The following is a 16,620-nucleotide window of genomic DNA, read 5'->3' as shown; positions in this document are numbered from 1 at the left end:
TATTTTGGTATCTTGTTTGGTTTACAAAGTCAGTATGAATCTTTTTAAGTTGATGACAAAAAAAAGTATCTTACTGGAGGTGTCCTCATACACCAAAAAATTGCATTTTAGGAAAGAAATTCATGAGCAAAGATAGAAAACATAGTTTATCCCATTCCTCGAAACAAAATTTAATGGGATGATCGGACTAATTAAATTAAGTATCCAAAAACTGGATAGGAAAGGACATAAATTTTGCCCACTCTACTAATAACAAAACTGAAAAAAAATCTAAAAATGAAATTCAAAAGGAGTTATCATAGATTATATTAAAAATTACAACTCCTCAAACCGGGGGTTAAATCTTCCATTAACGTGTGTAACTCCAGTAAATGATTTGTCTATAATCGTAAATGTCTCTGTACGTAAAATATACGATTTACCGATCAAATATATAATATACGCATGTATAATATCATTCATTGTCCACAACAGAAAAGTATTACATATCTATCTATCTATCTATAATAATAAGTTGGGTTTGCTCACTTCTCCTTGCGCCACGTCATCATGGAGGGAGGGGCAAATCCCGATAAGTGTTGACATATTAAAGCCTCTGCGATTGTTTTCTTCGGCTGTTCAGTAATTGAGTGTTTGAGAGCTGAGCTTTTATTAAAATGAATAGGTTAGGCCTGTACCTTTAGCCTGTTTAGAGACTCAATCGATATTAGGGTTCATCGTCGTCTTCCTCTTTCACATGCGACCTCCGCGTCGATCCGAACTCTGTAACGTCTCTCCGAGGCAGGATGACCTTTTGGTTATCTTGATAAAATATCTGAATACAGTAAGCTCCATGTAACCAGGTCTGATCCTGGATCAAAACTCCTGATTGTTATTATATTAATTCCATTATCTTCTTTCGTTCCTATCACGAAACCAACGAAAAGGTTTCCATCGCAATTGTCGCCACCATGACTGTGCTATCATCTACAGATCGAAGTTTGTTATCATCTCTTTTCTCTAATGGTTTGCATGTTTCGTTCTCATGATTCATCTATTTTCGCTTGCTGGTTTGATCTTTTGTTATCTTGTCCTGTTTCATTTCTGGAGAATTTGTTGAGTTTTCATTCGTCAATCACCTGATATACCAAGTAATATGATTGGTTATGTCAATGAAATTGTGTTTTGGATTCCAAGAATTTCGCGATTTCAAATTCTTAGATTGCTTTCATTTGTAGTTCATGCAAGGGACATGATTGCATAGACTTATGGAATCAGAAGTGTATAGGAAATGAAATCTTATTTGAGTTTTTGAATGAATTGTAGATAACGCTGAGAAGAAGGTGAAGAGTTCGTATTTTGATTTGCCGGCTATGAACGTATTCGTTGCATTTCATTAAGCAACTCCAGTCTCTAAGTTCCCAACGTGCAGTAAGGATTTTTTTTTCCAGAGAATATACATTTTTGTGATGTTTTGTTGTGCTTTTGCTTCAATCTGTGTGTTTGTATACTTGATTACAGCTTCAGACTATTATCATTTCATTGAACTATTGACTCCGGAGGAGCAGGCTGTGCGGAAAAGAGTGAGGGAGTTCATGGAGAAAGAAGTTGCCCCCATTATGACAGAGGTTTGTCTATCTTTGTGTTTGTTTGTTTACTTTGATATTGTCATTGCGTGACATCATCCTTCTTTCTTTGATTTTTACTCATCAGTACTGGGAGAAGGCAGAGTTTCCATTCCATATCATTCCAAAGCTTGGAGCTTTAGGTGTTGTTGGTGGCTCTATTAAGGTAAGTTGAAATGCTTTGTTTCTATTTTTTTTATATGTGGATGGAAGATTTTTTTTTTTTTTTTAATTTGGTCGGGCTTCTTAGGGTTATGGCTGTCCTGGCCTCTCCATCACAGCCAATGCCATTGCAACAGCAGAGATATCTAGAGTTGATGCAAGCTGTGGGACTTTTAATTTGGTGCATACCTCTTTGGACATGCTCACTATTGGTAAGATGTCCTTAGCTTGGAGAAGGTTCCATCTCAAGACATAGACTGATATTCAATTAATGATCCCACATCAATCAGCTAAAGACTTGCATATATATCTTCTCTATATATATGAATTGTCAAGGACTAACCTCAACGTTTAAATTGTCTTTAATTTATTTTCTCTTAAATGACATGAGAAGTACGAGGACTACTTGAAGCTCAAATCAAGAGTTGAGATCATACAATATTCACAACTGTACTTAGCGTGATTCATTACACATCTTGAAAAGTAAATACTTACTTCAAATCTCCAGCTACTTAACTCTTCTGTCTTTATGCACTTGCTAGGTGAGCAGGTATGGGAGTAGATGAGCTTGAACAGCTAGAACTTCAAGTAGATACATCAGTACGGCAAATAAGATCCACAACGGTATCAAAGATGCACACGATATGTCAAATTCCTCAGGTAACTAAGTACAAAGGTGTATAGAAAGTCAAGTTTGTGACTGTTGCTGAGCTTAATTCATGTGTCCTCAATTCTTACTCACATGTGCAATCATAACTTTCTTTCATCCTTTTTAATTGCTTCATGTCTTCATTATCTCATTTGATATTATAACAGATTATGGAGTTCCTTGGCACTGGAGACATTGTTAGAATTGAAACTACTAATGGGTGGTGCTTGCCCGTGTGTGCAATCATAACTTTCTTTCATCATTTTTAATTGCTTCATGCCTTCATTATCTCATTTATTATTATAACAGATTGTGGAGTTCCTTGGCACTGGAGAAGTTGTTAGAATTGAAACTACAAATGGGTGGTGCCTGCCCGTGGATTATCTTCCTTCACATGTTCATTGTGCCATAATGCCAGCGCAGTTGGGGCTCTCAGTTTATCAAACTTTAGGTTCTAAACTCACCACTACCAAACAATATCAACGCTGTTATGCAGGTTCCTAAGGATGTCTGCACCGTCAAGAAGCCTCACAATGGTTAGCTTCGCATCATTGGGAGTGTCCAAGCCTAATGCCCATTCATGCTCCTTTTGTTTCTAATTTTCTTCTAAGTTTGAATAACCTGTTTAGCAAGTCCCTTCCTCTCTGACTTTTGTGCGGTAAATTTTTCAAAATATTTTCTATGTTTAATCTTCTCAAAATTTTCATTTTGCTTTGCTTGGTCATTTAAAAGTCTATTGGGCCCGATCTTAATTTATAAAAAACGTAATTATGAAAGCTCAGTATATCTTTCATTTTAGGCCAAAAAAACATGCTGCATTGTTATTTTTTCAAATGACAAACAAATGCTGAGTTTTGATATTAGGAGTTCAAGGCTCCTAAGACAAATGTTGTAGTATAAATGATTGTCGAACCAATTCTAAGGGACTTCAAACACTGAGAATGCAAGTACTTACTTAATCTAAATGCAACCGATGATTTTAAAGGTTTTCAAAACTAATGATTATTACTAATGCAATTTCAGAATAATAAAAACGGTAAATGAGTTGACTTTCTTAACTAAGAAAATGAGAACTCATGAGCATAGGAATTAGACCTTGGGTGATCAAGTTTCGAACTAAGGATGGCAAACGAACAATCAAACTATCAACCTTAAGCTTAGACACGATTCTAAACAAACTCAATGTCTAGATGAATGTTCATTTACTAACACATTTCAAACAACAAATGTCTTCGGTTGAATAATATGGAAGCAATCATTACTAACAGGTCTAAGGCTATCTTAGCACTTCTAACAACAAATGTCTTTGGCAAAATATGCGAAAAGCTTAGAAGAGTTGTTTCAGGCATTTCATCGAACACCTTTTGGGTGGGAAATGCCTAAAGATCAACTTTTGAGAAGCTAACTCAGAAGATGCATTATGATTACTCTACTAGCAAGGTTTTGGAATGATCTACTCTAAAACATCCTAGCTCTAACCTAATCACTCTTAATCTTCCTAACCCATGAATTCAAATGGTGATTACTCACTACTCTTCATGATTCCTCTTAAACCCATTTTGGATTTCAGATTAATCATACAGAGGGATACAACAACGAATTGGAAAACACAGAATTGCAATAACTAGATGAACAAAGATGATTCAAGAGATGAACTTTCCAAAGGTTTTTCTTAGAACAAAGATAATCTGTCTGGTCGCTGCCAAAAGTACTTAAAACATAGATTTTCAGAAGTAAAAACGTGCATAATGAAATGACCAAAAGGCCCTTGAGTAGAAATGAATTCGAGCAAACAGAAGGCGCGCAGCGACCTCCAGTAGTCGCTCCGGGAGGTCGCTCCAGGCTACGGGAGCGACCTGGAGGGGTCGCTGCGAGACGTCGCTCTGGGTCGCTCTTCGCGAGCGACCTCGCTGTGTCGCTCCGGTCACGTCGCTCCGGGTGATGGAGACGCGAGCGACCTCGCTGTGTCGCTCCGGTCAAGTCGCTCTGAAAGGGTGTCACAGCGACTTCACGGTGTCGCTCCGGTGAGGTCGCTCCCATGCACTGCTAGTCCAATGATCACCTTTATCACCTCTTTTGAGCTCCAAATGCACCCAAATGTCTCCAAGAACTCCATGTGGTACTCCAATACCTGATAAGGACTCATGTATGCAAAATGAAACCTAAACATGGCTAAATCCTAGTCTATATGATCAAAATGCACATGAGTGAATGGATAAGACAATGGAAATATGCAAGATATCAACTCCCCCAAACTTGTTCTTTTACTTGTCCACAAGTGAACTTTCTAGAACTCATAGGGAGAGAGGTTTGAAGGTGGGAGCTCATAGCCAAAAGAAACACAACTAGCACTCGATTCAACATCTAATCTAACATGAGCACACTCTCTTATTACACTCTAGCTTCTCTAGGCCTATCTCAACTCTTTTTGCCCTTATACTCATCATCAAGCATCCACACATTCAAATCAACCAACTCTCACATTCATTAAGCATAAAACATCAAGTGAATTCTTGCAAATGGTCAATTGGTCCAAATCATTTGGTTGAGTAAGGGAAGGCTTTTATTCAAGTGGGTCAAGAGGTTCAAAATCCATGATCTTTTAAAGTGGTTTACTCTCAAAACAAGTAGCCTTGACATTGCACATAATATATCTAAGAAAGGGACCAACTCATGCATACAATGCTCAATCTCCATTGTTCTACCCTTTTCCCAAACATACAAGTTACACAATCACTTCATAATGTCAAACCTAACTCCCATCTCTCACCAAAAGATCCCAAGAACACTTTGCACATAAAACTCCTTTTTTATGAAATCTATAAATGATTTTCTTAACTTCTAAACAAATCTTAGCTCTAAACAACTTTGCTAGCCCCCTTTTTTTTTTTTTTTTTTTTATTCTTTTTTATTTTTATTTTTTTTGTATGGGGGCCAAGACTTTTCACAAATCGAGCTAGAAGTTTCTCTACTTATCCCATAAAGACTAGTCAATTAAACACAAGAGTTCACTCTTTTCCTTCAACTTTCTCATACTCCCAAATCAAACTTCACAACACTCACCCCCATCCTATGGCTAGACAATAATGTGTCTAATCTAGCAAGAATGAAGATCAAACATTGTCGTTCCCGATACTCTCAACATTATGTGCATGTAAGACTTTCCGAAAAAGGCCTCACTCATCAATCAATGAAGGCTTAAACAGAGGAAGGGATTTTGGGGAGAGGTCTACCACTAGAGGTTGTCAAAAAGATTGGCATAAAGGATGTGACAACTCAAGTGTGTATATCCATGATTCAGTACACAAGGGACCATGAGCAAGATGCATTAAGTTCGTTCAGTTCAAATAAGGTTGTAGTTGGCTTCAAAGACTGAGTTTCAGCAATCAACAAGTTTCAGGAAGAGTTTTCAAGGCTCGAAGCATACAAGTCCTTTTGAGAGGTGCATAAGCTACTCAGGTGCAAAGTAGTGTTCTTTACAAGGCATTTAAAATCATTGCTCCCAATGCAAGTGAATGCAACCTATATGCTCTAGACTCTCCTAGAAATGCAAATGATGCAAACTAAATGATTTTTTTTTATATGCAAATAGATATGCAATGCATGACTCAATGAAACAACATCAAAGCAAACATGATCAAATACTTGGTACCTCCCCCAAACTTAAATGACACAGTCTCTGTGTTGTCAAGGAGAGGGAGATACCCAAAAAGAGAAAACTAATATGCAAAAACGAAATGGTATATACAGGGGAAAGTAGAGAAGTACCTTCAAGGATAGTAAGTGGGGGCAGATGCCCCAGCATCATCGTCGTCCGGTGGAAACGTGGTGTAGTAACCTCCATGTCCTGAGCTGTAGTCTCCATACCATTGTTGGCTCTGAACTTCTTCAATCTCAGCTTCACTTTCTGAAGAGGCTAGGGATGGAGACTTGTTTCCAGAGGCGGAAGGCTGAGTGGGTGGGTTCCTCCATTGTCGCTGGAGCTGTCTATCAGTGAGTGGGAAACCAAGATCAGTGGGCTGAGGTGGGGGCTGGGGGACTGATGTGTTCGCGAAGGCGAAGTCCGCTGAGCTACATCCAGCTATTCCTCCTCTGGTCAAGACATCGGCCACCTTCTTCATGAACTTGGCTGAAGTCTTTGCTTGCTTCTTCACCGTCTTGCTCAGCGCCTTGCACTTGTCCTTCAGCTTTTCGATTGTTCTGTCTTGTGCCTTGTTCCATCGCTGAAGTCGGCTAATGTGGTCATGAGCATCACGAAGCGCACCAGGGGGAAGGACTCCATCATGTGGCTTGAAGTAGTAGCGTGGAGGTCCATAGATGGGTACAGATTCTTCCCTAGGAGGTTCTGTGAAGTCGTGTCTCGTCGGAACACTCCTTTTCCTTGGTGCAGCAATGGGACCGAGAGACCCGTGTTCTCCAAGAAAGTCTTCTTGGGATAAGTTGAAGCTGATAGCTCCAGGTCTCTCTAAGCTCGTCAGTCTCTGGTTTGGAAGAACCACTTCGACCGGCTTGCCCTGCAAGTAGTAGTGGTAGACGTAGTCCTTCCCATACATCCCACTGAAATAGGTGGCAATCCTCAAGTAAGTGCCATCGATGAACTTAGGCCCTGCTGCGTCCTTTCCCAAGGGAACATTCAGAAATTGGAGCAGTGGTGTGATCATCCCGCCTATCCCAACCTTTGGTTGCGAATCAGTTGTGTACCATGCCCAGTCTCTGTAGTGCTCGAGACGATTCACGAAGAAGCTGACCATCCCGAAGGAAGCATAGATGTCGTTGCTTGGAAGGGGCAACGTTCCAGGTGGGGCGTAGGGGCGGATAGCCGGGCAGAGCAGTCGCATGTCTTCCTCGGTGACACTACCAGCTTGCTTCCGTGGGTAGAATGCATGGACGAGCATCCTATGGAGGTAGCGTACAGACGGGTGCCGGATATGTGAGTTCTTGTCAGCCCCGGTAGAGTGCTTGTTTCCAGTGATTAACTTCCAAAGCTGAGTGGGGAGGTTTTCACACTTGGGAAGGGAGTAGTCTGCCAAGTCTTGGAAACCCATGACTCTCCCAATGTCTTTGAAGTTCATGTTGTACTCTCTCCCATTGACCTTGAACTTTATTTTTCCCCATCCTTGCCTCACGTGCGGATCGTCATGGTAAGTGACCTCAAGGGAAGACAAGAACTGACAGGAGACATCCCGGTAGGTGGGGTAGGCCATGGTGAGGAGTTTGGGCATCTTCAGGTGCCCCAGCATTGCCTCAATATCAGAATCGAGACCCACCTCCTTCAGCAAATCAAGGTCAGCGAATCTGGTCGGAGTCCAAGTTACCCCATTCAACAAATGGTGATACAGCTCTTCCTCAGATGGAGTTTTCGCCCTGTCTCTATCCTCAGCAACCTCTTTCCCCTTGGACATCTTGGCCCTCTTTGTAGGAGCCTGCTCATCTGCACTTTCATCGCCACTCTCCTCATCTGTGGCAACTGCTATACTCTTTCCTGCCCTCTTCTCTTGCTCCTTTGCCTTCTTTGCAGCCACGGTTTTCTGTCGAGAAGTCCTTTGTGTCCCAGAACCAGCTCGTTCCGAGGCTAAAGCCTTTCCTCTCAACGAAGACTCTTGACTTTCAGGTTCTTGCCTCTCAGCATCCGACTTTCCTTTAGTTTTCCTAACCATTGTACCTGAGAAATACAAAACTTGGAAAGGGATAAGTCGATTGACTTTGCAAATGTAAACTTCAAGAAGCAACGTAAAGAATCACAATTCTCAATCTTTTCATCATGTGAAAATTACAAGACAAGTAAAATTCAATAATCAAAGTAATTCTAGAATGAGAGGGTTCTCTAATCAAACCTTTCAACACCTTAACATACTAACTCACCCACTAACACACTCAATTAGGATCAATTTCGAAAAGCCCCAAATCCATGAACCCTAATTTTGCCAAAGTTCAAATTAAGCTCAGTTCCACCATCAATTCAACAACCCAACTTGATATATAAGCTTTCCCTAGTCTATTTTACCACAATCAAGCAAGAAAATGACCAAATTTCGATTTTCAAATTCTAGGGTTCATGGACCTACGAATTTGAATTTAAAAACACAATACCTTGCTTTGGATGGAAGGAAATGGGGAATGGGTGGTGAGGAATAGACTGTTGGGGCGAAAGCTTAGATTTAGAAACAAGAACTAGGAGATTTGGGTGAGAATTGAGAAAGTTAGGAGATTTTTGGTGTGGGTTTGTTTGAGAGAGTATGAGTGTTTGTGAGAGGAAGGGAGAGTGAAAGAGATGAAGGTCGTGGGTATGGGTAGGTCTAGGGTCGTCCGGTTAGGTTTAGGGCTGGTTAACTCGAATTAAACCGGACAAAATCGAAGAGGGACTTACCTGGACCGGCTCGGGAGCGACCTAGAGTGGTCGCTCTGATAGGTCGCTCCGTGTCGCAGTAAACGCGAGCGACCTCACGTGGTCGCTGCGTCACGTCGCTCCCAGTGACAGAAAATGCGAGTGACCTCACGTGGTCGCTGCGAGACGTCGCTCCGAGAGCGATTCTCGAGCTTCGGAGACAGAAAACGCGAGCGACTTAGCCGAGTCGCTCTGATCACGTCGCTCCCAGCGACAGAAAACGCGAGCGACCTCACGTGGTCGCTGCGAGACGTCGCTCCCAGAGCGACTCTCGAGCTCCGGACACCGAATATGCGAGCGACTTGGACCAGTCGCTCTGATCACGTCGCTCCCAGCTGGAGCGACCTCGTGGCGTCGCTGCGGAACCTCACTCCCACGCTCGAGTCCTTGCCTTGACCGGATCGATGAACCACCTGAACACTACTTCAACACTTTCCCTTCTTTTTTTTTTTATGAAATATGATGAAAATGAAAATACCAATGCAATATGTACAAGGATACGCATGGGACTTCCTCCCAAGTGAGCTTGTTTTAAGTCTCTAGCTTGACTTTGCCTCCTTTTGGACTAGGCTGGGGTAGGATCAGACAGTGGAGTTGAAACTCCATCTTCCTCAGGTGCATCAGCCATGTAGAGCTTAACCCTTTGCCCATTGACTGTGAAGTCTCTTCCATCAGTACTCCACAAAACTATTGCTCCATATGGCTTAACCTCTTTGACCTTGAAAGGGCCGGACCACCTTGACTTAAGCTTTCCTGGAAACAACTTCAGTCTTGAGTTGTAGAGAAGAACTTGATCTCCTTCTTTAAACTCTCTCTTTAGGATATTCTTGTCATGGAAAGATTTAGTCTTCTCCTTGTAGATCCTTGAGTTTTCGAAGGCATCCATTCTTATCTCATCAAGCTCATGTAGCTGAAAAAGCCTTTTCTCCTTGGCACTCTTGATGTCAAAGTTCAGCAACTTTACTGCCCAAAGTGCCTTGTACTCAAGCTCCACTGGTAGATGGCAAGCTTTCCCGTACAATAGGTTGAAAGGTGTGGTCCCCAGAGGTGTCTTGTAAGCTGTCCTGTAAGCCCAAAGCGCATCATCAAGCTTAACTGACCAATCCTTCCTTGTAATCCCCACAATCTTCTCCAGAATGGACTTGATCTCTCTGTTAGAAATCTCAACTTGACCACTTGTTTGAGGATGGTAAGGAGTTGCAACCTTGTGCTTAACACCGTTCTTCCTGAGAAGTCCCTCAAGCAGTTTGTTGATGAAATGAGACCCTCCATCACTGATTACAACTCTTGGAACTCCGAACCTTGGAAAGATGGTGCTCTTGAACATCTTGATTACCACTCTTGCATCATTGGTGGGACTTGCAATAGCTTCCACCCATTTTGAGACATAATCAACAGCTACCAGGATGTACTTGTTGCCATGTGATGATGGAAATGGCCCCATGAAGTCAATACCCCACACATCAAACACTTCAACTTCAAGGATTGGATTCTGAGGCATCTCATTCCTCTTGGTGATGTTTCCCCTCCTTTGGCATGAATCACACCTTGAAACAAAGTCTTGTGTGTCCTTGAACATGTGTGGCCACCAGAATCCAGCTTGTAACACCTTAGCAACAGTCTTGAAGGTAGCAAAGTGGCCTCCATAAGATGATCCATGACACTGTGTAAGGATCCCATCAATCTCCTCATTAGCAACCACTCTCCTATAAAGTTGATCTTTGCAGAGAATGTAGAGGTAGGGCTCATCCCAGTAGTATCTCTTCACATCCTTGTAGAACTTCTTCTTGGCATAACCCACAAGATTCAAAGGCTCTTTTCCTGTGGCTAGGTAATTCACCAAATCAGCATACCAAGGTTCTTTCTCTTCTGTTGCCTTGACTTCTTCAAGCTTCCTTCCAGTCTCACAAACTGCTATCACTGCTCCAATAGCCATGATCTGTTCCTCAGGGAGTCCTTCATCAATGGGAATGCCACACTCCACTCTCAGCCTGGACAAGTGATCAGCTACACCATTCTCAACTCCTGGCTTGTCCTTGATCTCTAAATCAAACTCTTGCAGCAAAAGAATCCATCTCAAGAGCCTGGGCTTTGCATCCTTCTTCGCCAAAAGGTGTCTCAACGCAGCATGATCTGTGTAGACAATGACTTTAGATCCCACCAAGTAGCTTCTGAACTTCTCAAAGGCAAAGACAATGGCTAGCATCTCCTTCTCTGTTGTGGCATATCTCATCTGAGCATCATTCAGGGTTTGGCTCGCGTAGTAGATCACATGGGTCTTGCCATCTTTCTTCTGCCCCAAAACAGCTCCCACAGCATAATCACTAGCATCACACATGATCTCAAAGGGGAGATCCCAATTAGGTGGCTGGACAATTGGAGCACTGATGAGTTCACCTTTCAGCTTCTTGAAGGCTTCTAGACACTCCACATCAAAGCTGAAGGTGGCTTCTTTGCACAGCAGCCTGGTCAATGGTCTAGTGATCATGGAGAAGTCCTTTATGAATCTCCTGTAAAACCCAGCATGACCAAGAAAACTTCGGATGTCTTTCACTGTCTTTGGTGGGGGCAAACCAACCATAACATCGATTTTGGCCTTATCCACCTCAATCCCCTTCTCTGAAATCTTGTGCCCCAGCACAATCCCTTCTTTGACCATGAAGTGACACTTCTCCCAGTTCAGCACAAGGTTGGTGTCTTCACATCTCTGTAGGACCCTGCACAAATTTGACAAACAAGCAGAAAACGAAGATCCATAGACAGAGAAATCATCCATGAACACCTCCACAACATCCTCAATCAGATCAGAAAAGATCGACATCATGCACCTTTGAAAGGTGGCTGGAGCATTACATAGACCAAATGGCATTCTTCGATATGCGAAGGTACCATAAGGACATGTGAATGTTGTTTTCTCCTGATCATTGGGATGTATGGGGATCTGGAAGAATCCTGAATATCCATCAAGAAAACAATAGAATGGATGATTTGCAAGTCTCTCAAGCATCTGATCAATAAATGGAAGTGGAAAATGATCTTTTCTAGATGCAGAGTTCAGTTTGCGGTAATCAATACACATCCTATGCCCAGTGACTGTTCTTGTTGGTATCAATTCATCCTTGTCATTTTTAATCACAGTTATACCACCCTTTTTTGGCACAACATGCACAGGAGATACCCATTTAGAATCTGAGATAGGGTAGATAACACCAGCATCTAAGAGTTTAAGAATCTCTTTCTTTACAACATCCTTCAGGTTAGGATTTAACCTTCTTTGATGCTCGATAGAAGTCATTGATTCATCCTCAAGATGTATCCTATGCATACACAAAGAGGGTGATATTCCCTTGATGTCATCAAGTGAGTAACCTATTGCTTTTCTAAATCTTTTAAGTGTTTTCAAAAGTTCAGATAGCTCAGTTTCAGTAAGTTCACTACTCACAATGACTGGATAAGTTCCATTAGGACCAAGAAATGCATACCTTACACCATTGGGGAGAGGTTTAAGCTCCACCTTAGGCGCCTTAAGCTCGCTCCAGTCGTTTTGCTGGGTGTCCCCTTGTTGAATGACCGAGGCTTCCTGATGGACAATTTGAGGCAGCTCCTCATACTGATCCTTACTACCAAATCCTCTGTGTGAATCCAACATCATCCCATAGGCAGCACTCTCCAGGTTCTGAATCACTTCAGCTGGCCTCTCTATCGTCAAAGCATGCTGTAGAGGGTCTTCTATTGACAATTCTTCAAGGAGCTCATCAGCAAGGGCATCCATCTCTTCAATGTAGAAAACTTGCCCTTGAACTGTTGGTTTCTTCATTACCTCCTTGATGTCAAAGTGAAGAACATGCCCTTTACCCAAGTGGAGATCAATCTTGCCCTCTTTCACATTAACAATTGCTCCTGCTGTAGCTAAGAAAGGCCTTCCAAGGATTAAAGGATCTGCAGCTTCCTCACCCATCTCAAGCACCACAAAGTCTGTAGGGATCTCATATTTTCCAACCATAACGGGGAGGTCCTCCAAGATACCCACCGGGTACTTCACTGAACGATCAGCCAATACCAGAGACAGTCTACACTTCTTGTACTGAGTGAAACCAAGCTTCTTAGCAACAGATAAAGGCATCAAGCTGACACTAGCTCCCAAATCGCAGAGACATCTATCAAATACCATAGGTCCAAGAGCACAAGGTAATGTGAAGCATCCTGGATCTTCTAGCTTCTTTGGAACAACAAGCCTCTGGATGATGGCACTGCACTCATGAGTGAGAATCATCATGCCCTCCATCTCCTTCTTCTTTGCAGCTACAACATCTTTCAGGAACTTACTATATTGAGGAATTAGCATGAAAGCATCAATGATGGGCATTGTGACTTGAACTTCACTCATTTGCTTCTCAAATAGAGCTTTGTACTTCTCTAGCAGCTGCCTCTTGAATCTACCAGGGAATGGTAGTTTGGGTTCATAAGGAGGAGGAACAAAAGAATTCTCACTTGCTGGAGCAACAACTTCACCATCTTTCACTGTTTTCTTCTCTTCCCCAACCTTTCCTTTACCTTTCGCTTCCACAATCTTCTCCAAGATTTCATCATTGATTTTCTCATCAACAATCACCACTTCATCATCTATGTTGATGGCAACCCCCTCACCTTGTTTCTCAGCATCCTTGGTGAGAGCTTTCTGAGGTAACTCCTTACCACTCCTGAGGGTGATAGCTTTCATTGTCTCCTTGGGGTTTTGCTCAGATTTTCCAGGTAAAGAACCTTGTTGGCGATTTTGTTGAGTGTTCATGGCAACAAACTGGTTCTCCAAGGTTTTGAACTTGTTGTTGAGCTCATTGTAGCTTCCATCAATCTTTGCGTAAAGGTTTTTCAACTCATAGCCAACATGCTTCTCACTTTTTGTCTGAGACTCCAAGATTTGTTTTAGTAGGGTATCAGTGCTGCTGACTGGAGGAGTAGAGGTAGAAGTAGTAGGTTGTTGTTGGGCGGGTTGTTGTCCTTTGTTGTTGAAACCGAGAGGAGGGTTTTGTTGAGGCTGATAGCTGCCTTGCTGGTTGTTCCGAGGCTGATAACCACTCTGTTGGTTGTTTGGGTAAGATCTCTGTTGGTAGTTGTTGTACTGAAAGTTTGGCTCTTTCTTGTACCAGCTACCATTGTTGTTGATGAAGCACAGCTCTTCTTGCCCTTCCAAACCATCAACTTCTTGGACAACAGGTGTGGCTTCTTTGTTTGGGTTACCAACAAAGTGCAGCTGCTCCTGGGTGGCCTTATCAGCAATGAGAATGTCAATCTTATCCTGGAGAGCCTTTAACTCCCTCCTCGTCTGCTTGTCATCTGTTCGACTGCCTCTATTGTGGTCTCCACTGTAGACTGCATCACTCTTTACCATATTGTCAACCAGCTCTTCTGCATCTTCCTCAGTTCTCCCCAAGAAGAACCCATTGCTACCTGTATCCAGTCTGGCCCTGTACTTAGGCAGAGCACCACAGTCGAATGTACTCATCAAGCTCTCCTTAGAGAAACCATGGTGTGGGCATTGAGCTTGGTAGCCCTTGAATCTCTCCCAGGCTTCACTGAAGCCTTCCAAGCCTTTCTGTTGAAAACTGGAGATCTCATTTCTCAGCTTAGCAGTTCTTGAAGTAGAGAAGAACTTCTCCAAGAAAGCTTTCTTGCAGTCATCCCAAGTGGTGATTGAGTCACTTGGTAGAGACTTCTCCCACTGTCGTGCCTTATCCCCCAGAGAGAAAGGGAATAACTTCAGCTTTAAGGCATCCTCAGACACACCATTGGTTTTTGACAACCCACAGTAGCTGTCGAACCTGTCCAAGTGATCAAATGGGTCCTCTAGAGCCAAGCCATGATACTTGTTGTTCTCGATCACGTTGAGGAGTCCTGATTTGATCTCAAAGTTGTTGGCTGCTACAGCTGGTGCTCGGATTCCCAATCTATGACCATGAATGTTGGGGCGGTCATAAGTGCCAATGGGTCGAGCTGCTCGCTGTTGGTTTTGAGGAACGTTGTTGGCATCATTTTGAGGTATGTCTCCCATATCAGTATCCAATCTCTGCAAGTGAGACTGTTGCTCTTCTTCTCTTCTCTTTCTAGCACACTCTCTCTCTAAAGCTCTGATGTCTGCGGCTCTTGGAACTAGGTTTGATTGACCCCTACTCCTCAAGTTCATACACCTGTAAATTAAAGGGAGGTGAAGAAGGAGAATCAGTAACTAAAGAAAATAAAAATGACTTAGTCTCAAGCAAATGACTAAATCTCAATGTTCAAATCTACTTAGAATTTGGCAACGGCGCCAATTTGATATTAGGAGTTTTCAAGGCTCCTAAGACAAATGTTGTAGTATAAATGATTGTCGAATCAATTCTAAGGGACTTCAAGCACTGCGAATGCAAGTACTTACTTAATCTAAATGCAACCGATGATTTTAAAGGTTTTCAAAACTAATGATTATTACTAATGCAGTTTCAGAATAATAAAAACGGTAAATGAGTTGACTTTCTTAACTAAGAAAATGAGAACTCATGGGCATAGGAATTAGACCTTGGGTGATCAAGTTTCGAACTAAGGATGGCAAACGAACAATCAAACAATCAACCTTAAGCTTAGACACGATTCTAAACAAACTCTATGTCTAGATGAATGTTCATTTACTAACACATTTCAAACAACAAATGTCTTGGGTTGAATAATATGGAAGCAATCATTACTAACAGGTCTAAGGCTATCTTAGCATTTCTAACAACAAATGTCTTTGGCAAAATATGCTAAAAGCTTATGTGGGAACCGAAATTCACACTGTCGATTTCCGTTTAAATAAGGAAAGCTAGGAGAACCCTAATTTCCCAGAGGTCCCGGATTTCTGTTAAACCACACGCCAAGCAATCAGAACACGCAATTAAAGACGAAAAGATATAAGAAATCGTAAAAGAGAGCAAAAGGAGTTTTATTCCGAATCCGCGTATGAGCGTTACAACAAGGTAGAAGCCTTGGCCACGAGAGCTGTCGGCGAGATTCCTAGTTCTAACAACCTAAGACTGCAAAACCTAGTTGAGTCGCAGCTCGAAATAACAAAAACGGAAAGTTGCCTAACTGCTCTAAGTACTAAGTTCGCTCTAAAAGTTCTCCTTTTATGCCTCTCGCCTAGGACCCCTTATATACTGACTCCAAGGTCGGTTTACGCCTTTCCTCTCCTGCCCTTAAGCCGCCATAGCATAAAAATGGAGATATTCCATTTTCTCTGATCTTCGTAATTATCTTCAAAATTTCGTATTTATCCGCGGAAACTTGACATTTATCTCCCCTTGCGGACCAAGCGTAAACCGTCATGCGGTTTACGGGCTGTTGGTTAAGAAATCGTAAGTTGGGCCTCGAGTCGTGCCCTAGGTCCCTTTGGGCCGTCTTTCGACTCGAAGCGTTTATTACGGCTTCTTTCGATAAAGAATGAACTTTCCGCGCTTTTTACGGTAAAGTTTGATTGATAACTTAGAAATGGCGGGGAATGTGAGATGGGTTCGCTACAGTATTTGGGAGATAGCATCGAAGGGTAGACGAGAATGCATGGACTGATGTCGTATCGACGTTTCGGAAGAGCTCGGTCGCTACGTAGCGACCGAACTTTGGTTTGAGCTCGGTCGCTACGTAGCGACCGAGCTCTGGCTCGAGCTCGGTCGCTACGTAGTGACCGAGCGGAATGGGCGTTTGGTTGTTATGCAGTGACTGAGCTTTGGCTCGAACTTGGTCGCTACGTAGCGACCGAGCGGAGCACGCGTTTGGTCGCTGCGTAACGATCCTTCTCGAGCTCTTGTCCG

General features: G+C 42.5%; 1 protein-coding gene and 1 non-coding gene across 2 annotated transcripts; both read left to right on the top strand.

Annotated features, from left to right (window-relative positions):
• Positions 1–1,176: 1,176 nt before the first annotated feature.
• On the top strand, positions 1,177–2,090 carry LOC106423150 (acyl-coenzyme A oxidase 4, peroxisomal-like). The gene is made up of 3 exons (XM_048769451.1): positions 1,177–1,607; positions 1,693–1,770; positions 1,855–2,090. Exons 1-3 carry the CDS (start codon positions 1,449–1,451, stop codon positions 2,020–2,022), a joined length of 405 nt encoding a protein of 134 aa, XP_048625408.1. The 5' UTR covers positions 1,177–1,448; the 3' UTR covers positions 2,023–2,090.
• Positions 2,091–14,319: 12,229 nt separating this feature from the next.
• Positions 14,320–14,426, top strand: LOC125593507. Its single transcript, XR_007329411.1, has one exon. It is a non-coding gene; the product is annotated as a small nucleolar RNA R71 (small nucleolar RNA).
• The last annotated feature ends 2,194 nt before the right edge of the window (positions 14,427–16,620 follow it).

This window comes from Brassica napus, chromosome C9, assembly GCF_020379485.1.
Source record: "Brassica napus cultivar Da-Ae chromosome C9, Da-Ae, whole genome shotgun sequence".
NCBI classification, from domain to species: Eukaryota; Viridiplantae; Streptophyta; class Magnoliopsida; order Brassicales; family Brassicaceae; genus Brassica; species Brassica napus.
The sequence above is the reverse complement of the archived record's forward strand: the minus strand, read 5'-3'. Positions and strand labels throughout refer to the sequence as shown.

What these genes read in the sequence shown, in the direction of transcription:
- LOC106423150 (XM_048769451.1), top strand. Translation starts at nt 1,449, where the DNA reads ATGTTTTGTTGTGCTTTTGCTTCAATCTGTGTGTTTGTATACTTGATT. An exon ending in TTGCCCCCATTATGACAGAG is followed by an intron (nt 1,608 to 1,692) that starts GTTTGTCTATCT and finishes TTTACTCATCAG; the next exon opens with TACTGGGAGAAGGCAGAGTT. An exon ending in TTGTTGGTGGCTCTATTAAG is followed by an intron (nt 1,771 to 1,854) that starts GTAAGTTGAAAT and finishes CGGGCTTCTTAG; the next exon opens with GGTTATGGCTGTCCTGGCCT.